Source organism: Cyprinodon variegatus, unplaced genomic scaffold, assembly GCF_000732505.1.
Source record: "Cyprinodon variegatus isolate N-32 unplaced genomic scaffold, C_variegatus-1.0 Scaffold1326, whole genome shotgun sequence".
Classification (NCBI taxonomy): domain Eukaryota; kingdom Metazoa; phylum Chordata; class Actinopteri; order Cyprinodontiformes; family Cyprinodontidae; genus Cyprinodon; species Cyprinodon variegatus.
The window spans coordinates 134,209-143,894 of record NW_015151779.1 but is presented as its reverse complement, the minus strand read 5'-3'; the positions used below and the strand labels follow the sequence as shown (position 1 = coordinate 143,894).

The window sequence follows — 9,686 nt, the reverse complement described above, 5'->3', positions numbered from 1 at the left end:
TTTATTTTAATATTTAAATATAAGATCTATACAAACTATTAAGTCAGTGTCAGAACCTCTTTTTTGATTCAAAGTTGCATTTCTAGATTTCTTCTTTTAAATAAATCCTATTTACAAAACATGTTATTTACTTGAGACTATAATGGAACAAAATTCCCTTATTATAATTTTTGACAAGCAGTTTAATTTGAAATCAATGGCTCTGCTCTTCCAGCTTTCGCTGCCTCAGCAAACAGCCCATGACAGACAATCTGAGAGCCTCTTCCTGCTCTCAGCTCCCATCAGGATAAACGGTCCATTTAAAAAAAAAAAAAAACAATAATGTGAGCTGATGTACGAGCACTCTCTGCTCTTGACATTGAACTTTTTTTCCCCATCACATAAAGGAACACGCTCTGTTTGGGATTTGTCCTGCTCTGTTTGACATCTTCCAGTGTTTACTGGCTTTGTTTTTGTTTGTTAGAGATTTGATGAAGTAGCGTACGTTGGTGTTGTAATTTGGCCACACACGGACTGAGTAAAAGGGAAGACTGAATGAAATAAACATGGACATTAACTTAAAGTCTGACACTTAAAGTTATTTTTGTGTGGGGAAACAGTTGATCAACATGAATGAGGGTGGAGGGGTGATGGGGAGTGGGATGGGGGGGTTGAAAGATGACTGGGCTCCACAATGCTCCCTGTCCCGGTACTTGTGTATGTGTGGGTGTCTGTGTAGGATAGCAGGCAGTGCCTCTCAGAAAAGGGGGGAGAGGGGGGCCCAGTCTGTTACCAAAGGGAGGTGGAGACTGCTCTCCCACCCAGTCATAGTGTCTTACTGGAGCTCTGACACACACACACACACACACACACCTCCATGCACAGTGTTGCTGCAAACTCTCCACAGGAAACTCTGAGCCATAATGCGAAGGCACCTCAGAGCAGACGGGTGCATTGCTCAAACCTAGTGGGATACGGCGCAGCTTTGATAGCGCGTTAATTACTCATGTGATGTGATACAGATGTCTGGGGGGCTTCAGCTGAAAGTTTGCCTGACGGTTTCCAAGGGGGCCAGGCAGGCGTTTTAGAAGCGGTAGGTGAAAACCAAACGTATTTATTATTTATGCATAGATCAGTTTGCGTGCTGTCACAGATCCCAGCAGTGTCATGCTGATGCTAAACTGTGATGCTACTTGAAGGGCTGGCTGCTAAATAGTTCTTTGTGTACTTGGTGACAGCAGGGACTTTGAAACAGGAAGAACTGTGGGCTTTAAGGCTTTCCTGCACAGTGATGAAATGGGCTTTCCAACCAAGACTTTGAAACTTCATCAAGTCTTTCCTCACAGCTCTGAGTAACCAACTGATTTTCAGGAAAAGTTGTTGATTTTTTTTTCTGCACAAAGCGATTAATCCTGGAGGAAACTTATTGTCTCTTAACTGCACATTTTAAAGCTGTTAAAATTAGAAACAGAAGGAGGATGTGGAGCTGTGGAAATTATGTTAAAGCCAGTGCGAAGGACATCTGTCCAAAACGCAGCACATGGGTCAATAAATGAAATAAGTGAATGCTTTTCCATGTAGATGTGATTAAGAACAAAAGCTCAAGATTTCTGATGATGCCTTCTACTTAATGTCAAATTATAACCAGAGGAGGCATCTCCCATCTGTGGGCCCCTTTCTGAGGTCTTAAAGACATTAAACTTCCTGACAGCTTCAGATTGAGGGATTTATGCTTCAAATGTCTTCTTAAGCTTACATCTTCATTGCCTTGAAATCTTCTCAGATGTAAAGTTAAAAGTTTTTTATGTGATAGACTCACAGAAAGAAGTGCACAAAATAAAAATCTAATAAGGTTGAATTTCTGTTCAGGACAATTAATCAAATCCAGAAATTGAGTTTGCAGCTGTTCCCTGAAGGCATCAGAGGAGAACATTAGTGAACAAACAAAATCAGAAAGACCATAAATGCCAGGTTTTAACATCTGAAGGATCTCTAATCCATAAATGCAAGGAGCAGACTTTAGGTGGATATGACGGCTGTGCATGAAGCGAAGAAAGCAAGAGAGAGGGGTTAACTCTGGATCCACAACTAATAGTTCTGTTCTTTACACATCTGGCCTTCATAGAGGAGTGGAAGGAACAAAAAGAACGGAATCTAAAGAAGTGCAACCATATTTAAGGCTAATGGATGGAACATGGAGGAAAGGAAGACGGACATTGGATGATCATTTCCAGTCATCTATGACCCAAACAGCCGGTTAAATACATCAAAGGATGTCCGGCTCTAGATAGGGGCCACCGGGGCCAGTGCCCCAGTATAGCTGGTCCTGACGTTGCTACGTCCCCTGAACTAAAAACGTAATATTAAATGAATGTCTTATGATTATATGCATGGGAACAGTAACTATAACTGATTTATCTTCTGGATCTATTTGCTCTTTACTGCTTTATTTCAACAATGATTAAAAACTGAAGATGTTTTACTTTTAGCCTCAGTCATTTTGAGACAGGATCACAGTTCTAGGAATGCACTGGTTCTGCTCCAAAGATAAGTGCATTTTTTTCTTGAATCTAGAAGGAAAGTGAGACACTTTGCTTATGGAACAAGACAATTTACATTTAAAATAAGAAGACAATTGCATTGTCTTATTTCAAGTCCATATTATCTAATTATCTTATTTTAAGAGTATGAATACACCTTTCACTGGTAAATCATCATCTTTACCTTCTCAAATTAAGGGTAAATACACTTAATTTAAGAAATTTTCACTTAATTCTAGATAATTTTTCCATTGTACTAAATCATTTTCTCATGATGATACATGCTGACTGAAGCAGCTGTCAGTGATTCCTTTCTCTGACTAATTTATATTTTATCTTTATGAATTACATTTACAATTACGAAGAAATTACAGTCTCCCTTAAGCTTCAGCCGTACTAAGATACAATCTCAGTTCTTATCTTGTTAGATTTTTTTTTTTTATGCGTTGTTATTAGTTTTTTGTTTTGTGAACCCATGAAAAAAACCCTGGCCCCAGAATGGCCCCAGAATGGCCCCACTTGTAAATTAGATCTAGAACAGCCACTGAATCCACTTGTTCTCAAATCTAAGCAGTTTTTCTCTTTTCTTCTCTTTCCAGCTGTGAAAAACGGAGGCAGCCTTCCAGCGATCAAATAAAAGTGCTCAATAATGGGGACCACAGCTCAGCTGCTCATGCTAATGGCCTGTTTGGCAGCCAGAGGAATGTGCCAGATAAAGGAGGCCGAGGACCCTCTGCATGCCGTCCTGGTCCACTCCACCCTGCAGTCGGTTGGTTTCCACAGCACCGTCAGTCCCACAGGAACCGCTCTCCCTCCGTTCGTCTCAGGAGCCCGGGCTCAAGCTTTGGAATCCGGCTCTGCTAACGCCACGGTCCTGAAGCAACCGGTGCGACCCCCAAAGTGCCTTGTGAACCCCTCAATTAGCAACTATTTTAAGTACATCAACACCGTCATTTCTATTATCGTCTTTGTGGTGGGCCTGGTGGGAAACGCCACCCTGCTGAGGATTATTTACCAGCATAAGTGTATGAGGAACGGCCCCAACGCCCTCATCGCCAGCCTCGCCCTGGGTGACCTTATCTACATCTTCATTGACATACCGATCAACGTGTACAAGGTACAGCCGCCCCCCTTTCTGAGTGTTTATCCATGGTTGTAACTTTATTTTCATAGCCAAGCTGCTGAGTGACGCCTCACACGCTGCTGATATGATGCAAAGCAGCAACAATGGAGGAGACATGGTCAGATAAACTAGGAATATTAGAGACAGGAAAGGGGGGCGGGTTTAAGGGAGTGTAGGAGAAGACGGGAAAGTGTAATCAGTCTGGGAGGGGGTTATCTGTCTTATGGGGTAAGATAAGTTGATGAGAGGGGCCCGGATATGACGGCTTTAAATAAACACACAAGTCAGGCTGGAGTCAAGCACGCCACTGATGTTTCACTGAACTTTAATCCTTTGTTCTTCGTTTACAAAATACATATGTTCACCCTTTACAGATTTTGCTCTTATGCAACACTTAAGCCAAATCAGAGAATTCAGAAAAAAAGTCCTGCTTTAAAATCACTTCATTTATTAAGAGAAAGAAAATAGTTAATCCAAACCAACCGAACCCGAAGTGTTTGTTAAAACACAAATTCACTGTGATGAGCCAAAATCTTGGGTTCCAGTACTTTAAACCAGGGTTTCTTAACCTTCTTCCTCAGGACCTGCTGTCCTACGTGTTTTAGGTGTTTCCCTGCCACCATACACCTGAATGAAACGGTAATTAACTGGCTTTTGAAGGATTTGGTGGCTGTGAAGGAGGACATGCAATCATTTGAATCAGGTGTGCTTGAGTAGAGACACATCTAAAACATGAAGGACAGTGGGCCCTGAGGACCATCGTTAAGAATCCCTGATTTAAACCACATCGGTTCAAGGTGACAGCCTGTCCCACGGAAGATGACAAAACTAACCCAAGTTCTCACAGTACCTGTCCGTTCACAAACATTGGGGAATCCATGTAGTCCCCATCCTGATTCAACCAGACAGCCAATCACATTGCAGTATAGCGGTCTAAGGTGGAACATACGGTCGTACAGTCAAACCAAAACAAACACGGCAGCAAAGGAGGAAGCATGCATAGCTACTGCACATCTGATTGTAATAATCCACGATTTCATGTTTGAAAGAGAAACAACCAGAGTGTAAAAGCCTTAGTTGTTTCTCTGGTTGGCATGTTTGAGAGAAACTTTGCTATTTTCTCAGATTTTTTTTTTTTTTGCATATTTTATATTTTTAAGGGACTTTTCTATTCCTGTTTTAAAAATTGCATTGTTTTCAGAGAAAAGCAACCCCCAGAAATAAAGAGAATGCGATTAGGGAAACATGATTTGTATAACTGAAAATTTAAGATTTGTAAAAAAAATAAATAAATAAATAAAAATAAGCTAATTGAAAGAGTGACATTTAAAAAAGTGAATTGGAAAAAAACACATTTACAAAATTTGCTCCTTAGCTGACACAATACTGGAACAAAACTCACTCCATACAACTGTCCATGTCAGTATGCAACTGAATCATGTTTGTCACCAAAATATTGTGATGATCTCAAAGACGTTTTAGGAAATAATTTGTGCATCAAGCAGACAACAGTGAAAGTGACTGCGGGTATGGTATTGAAGGGCCCTCCACGTTTTAAAACCCTCCACGGTGGCTGCATTAGAGGAGTTCCCCAGAGAGCAGATGGAACACAGTTATTAGGTTTAGGGGCTGCTTAAAGGAATAGCTTATTTCACTTAATAAATGTGATTATTAGAAAAAAGCTTTTTTATATTTACTCCAGTTTTATTTGTCAGATCTACTTTTTTGATGCTCTTAAAAATATAGTTGATCGTCGTATAAAATAGGAGAAATAAAGAAATCTGTTACTGGATAAATATTTTTCCATATCTCTGTGTTTACAACTGATTAAAGGAACAAAATAAATCATGTGGCTGTTTCCCTAGTGAAAAGCAGTTACCAACCAGAGCTTCAGTCATTTGAAAGCATAGATCTGATTGCCTTATGGGGATTTGCATGAGAGTAGCACATTATTTTTAGCTTTTAATTCAGAGAGATTTCTGGTGGTTTCAAGTGACTCAAAGCTCTATTGTTTACTTCTACGACCACTTGAAAAAACGAAGCTTTGCGTGACTTATGCGCTAAACAGTTGCAGACCCCTTTTGCCCTAACTTGATTTATGCCGGTAAACACTGTCAAGCTTTGTGTAATAATAAAGAACGACGGCAGAATTGAGAGATCAGTCATGCTGGTCTCCCTGCAGCCACATTAAAGGAACGTCGCTTTGCACAGAGAAATGTCAGGAAAGCCACCTGGTTGAAATTAACTCGGGACTCTGAGGGCACAGCGACTTTGTTGTTGGAGCAACACATGTGCAAAGAGGAAACAAAAAAAATCTTATGGGGGGAGCAGTCTGTGCAAAAACAAAGAGGAAGCTGCGTCCGCAAGGTTGCAACCCTCCGGCCCCTTCTTCCATTGAGGGAGGACGCCGTTTCCTAAAACACTATTCCTTTGTTTTCCATGGGGAAGGGGGTAAGCACCTCTAAAGAACAAAGGTGCATTTTCCATAAAAATGTCCTTGATAAAAACCTAAACTTCATGCACACTGGGACAGAACTCAGATGTCTGTTTTTGACCATAGAGGTGAGTTTGGTCACAGTGAAAGCTTGTCAATAAAACATCATCATATAAATGAGGGGCATTTATCTTTTCCCCAAGAAGCAACGCAAGTTTACTTATAAAACACGTTTCAGTAGTGAAACAATTCAAAGTGATCTACATAATAGGGAAACACACAGGTTACAAGATATTAAATTAAAATATAAGAGGAAAATGATTGATTGTAAAATAAAAAAAAGTTGGACTGAAAACTTAGGCGGCTCATTCAAAGGCAGCTCTGTTTGAAAAAGGTTTTTAAACTTGATTTAAAGCAGCTGAAGATTTAACAGTTTTCTATGAGTTTATTCCAGATGAGCGGAGCAGATTATCAGAGAACTAAAAGTTGCTTCTCCATGTTTGGTTCTGGCTTGGATACAGTAGACCTAAGAGGTCTGGCTGTTGATCCACTGCCAACCACTCTGTATTTTGGTGCTAAGCCATTCAGTGATTTCTAGACTAACAGAAGGATTTTAAAGTCTATTCTCTGAGATACAGGGAGCCCGAGGAAGGACTTTAGAACTGGGCTGATGTTCTCCCCTTTCTTAGTTCTAGTGAGGACTCAGGCAGCAGCATTCTGGATCAGCTGCAGCTGCTTATCTACTTTTTAGACTGACTTTTGAAGACACCACTGCAGGGATCAATTCTTTTTTTTTTCTTCTTCTTCATTTTGTGAGTTTTTACGGTACTAGGGGATAATTTTTTTGGACAGTAGGCTGACAGGAAAGGGGGTATGAGAGAGGGGGAGAGACATGCGGCAAAGGACCATAGGCGAACCGTGGTCGCCCACATCGAGGACTAAGGCCTCCATACATGGATCATGTGCACTAAACACTGCGCCACCAAAGCATGCCTCTACTAAAGAGGAACTAAACAGGAATTAGTCCCAGAGTCCTTTAATCCTGGAGATGTTCTTTAGGTGATAGAAGGCCCACTTTGTTCCTGTCTTTATGAGCCTCTGAAGGTTCAGATCTGAGTCCATCACTACAACCAGATTAGAGCCCGAATGCTGCTTTCTAGCTGGATTAACTGAAGCTGAGTGCAAACATTTAATGCTATTTCTTTGGTCCAAAACTATTACTTTGGTTCAGTTCTAAAGAACATGTTCTCTAATCTATGCTTTGATTTGTTCTCTGCATTCACCTAGAGCTGGAATGAGTTCATATAGTCACTTGGAGACATGGTAATGAACAAAAAAGTGGGCAAAAAAAATTGTGGATGGATAAAAACATTTGTATAAACATCGTAATCCTTCCAAAAGAAACTCTGAATTCTCAAATTTTCACTCAATATTTTCCAAATCCTCTTGTTCTAAAAAACCTACAGTGTAACACAATATAGTTACACATTACTGAAAAGAAAATAATTATTTTTATTGTGACTGATGCATATCTAGGAAACTTCTTTGTGGTTGATAGCGTGTCCCCACTAGACTAAGAACATTCCAGAATCGCTGTTCTTCCCAGCTGATAGTGTAGTATATCTAACCTGATCCCAAGATTCTCAAAACTTCTGTTGCGTTATCAGTATAAATATAACTGACTGGCAGCACTGGAGGTGGTTTAACAACTATGCACCAACATAAATTCAGATGCAAGGACCCAACATTACCTTTGCTACATGTGACGCTATGCAGATGCTCTGTCTGTAATAATGAAGATCAACTGAATTAGATGCTGATGAACACCGGGAGCGGCTGAGATTGCAGCAGAGTTACGTCAAGGTTCCGTCTGCTTTAGCTGATGGATGGGGGGGGGACTCATGGGCTTCCTGTCTAATTTGAGACATGACGCCATGGCAACCCTAACTCCTCACACAGCAGCATGTGACGTGTTCTGACATTTTGAAAAAAGTTTTTTATTTTGTTAAGTGTCGAAAAATATTAATTAATATCCTGTCCTACCTGTGAAGATCAAGTATTTATTTCATGCAGAATTTATTCAGTCAGATCATTTGTTTTGGTTCTTTGTTTGCATTGTTTGAATGATGAATCTTTCTGCAGCTCCTGGCGTCCCGTTTCCCCTTCGATGACCACTGGTTCGGCCTGTGCCTGTGCAAGCTGGTGCCTTTCCTGCAGAAGGCCTCCGTTGGCATCACAGTGCTGAACTTGTGTGCCCTCAGTGTGGACAGGTCAGTGCTGTCAGACGACACACTCATGGAGAAGCTGAACTTTACTCTCAGGAAATCTGTTTAAAATGCAAGGTAGTGAAAAAAGGAGGAAATAAAAACATTAAAAAGGTTATCGTGGAATTATTAGATTGTTTGTTGCAATTAGTTCAAACAAAGACAGCAACTTTACACTTAGTGTGGGAGGACTGATTACTCCTCCCAGCAGTTTGTTCTCAGGCTCATACAGAGAGTACGGTCTGATTCCACTCATATTCTCTATTCACATTATGAACTATACTACCTTCTGGCAAATGGTGTAAAGTGGCCATTTGCCAACCTAACAGATATAAATTTCCATTCACCCCTACCTCCATCAGATTAATAAACAGAGTAGGCATTTAGTATAAAGACATTTGAAGGTTTCATGATGATATATTTTGCTGTGTTGGTTGGAATATCTGGGGTCTGGTTTATTTTTTTATTGTGTAGCATATGTTTTGTTTTCTACATTTACATTATTGTAATATATTATATGTGTATTTGATGTTTATTTATTGTATTTCTTTTTTAGCACATGTGGTCCAAGACAAATTTCCCCATCAAAGTACATTCCAGAATGTGTAAATTATGTAGCTTCAAAGTACATTGACTCTATTAGAGTTATTAAAACAACAACTTGAGTAAGATATACACTATGTAGAGAGTTGATTTTAACACTATTTCAGTGGGACCACTTAGTTAATGCAATCTTAAAGTGGTACTTTAACACTGCAAAATATAGCCTAAACCAATCTTATCTGATATAATTTGTAACCAGGATTTTATGACCCAATTTGAAAATATGCAGAAAAATTATAGCTGATTTTTATTTTCATTTTTTTTAACTGATAGGTGACCAAAGCTAGAAATTAATTAATCCATATTTTTGCTTTAGTTTTAATTAGATTAATCTGTATTTATTTAAAGGACCACAGGGATAACATTCCTTCACAACAACAGAATTACTAGATAATCAGTTTCAGTGAGGTATTTTACTCAGTATGGATTTGTTCTGTTGGATGTCACAAGATCCCTTTCTTCTTTTACATCCTGTGTTTTTTAAACTGTTTAAAAAAAAAATCCAAAACTTTGGGCATAGATCTGTTAAAAGAAAAATGCTGCTCTGGAGACCTGGCTCCAGTTTGGAAAGAGATGCACAGATGGGGAAACTGATTACTGTTCCAAACAAAAAACTAAAGCTAGATTTTAGAAAATTTCATGGGTCTGTTTCAAGAAACAGGTTTACAGGATACTCTAAGTTGTCTAAACCTGAAAACAGGGAATCTCTGACTTTTTGGGTTCACAAAGAGAGTTTCCTCAAC

General features: G+C 39.6%; 1 protein-coding gene across 1 annotated transcript in view; it reads left to right on the top strand.

Annotated features, from left to right (window-relative positions):
• Nucleotides 1–852: 852 nt before the first annotated feature.
• LOC107102826 (endothelin B receptor-like) overlaps nucleotides 853–9,686 on the top strand; it is a 28,005-nt gene continuing 19,171 nt past the window's right edge. The window contains exons 1-3 of the mRNA XM_015402261.1: nucleotides 853–1,072; nucleotides 3,119–3,636; nucleotides 8,219–8,346. Of these exons, the coding sequence (XP_015257747.1) occupies nucleotides 3,169–3,636; nucleotides 8,219–8,346 (596 nt within the window). The 5' untranslated portion in view covers nucleotides 853–1,072; nucleotides 3,119–3,168. The remainder of the gene's footprint in view (nucleotides 1,073–3,118; nucleotides 3,637–8,218; nucleotides 8,347–9,686) is intronic.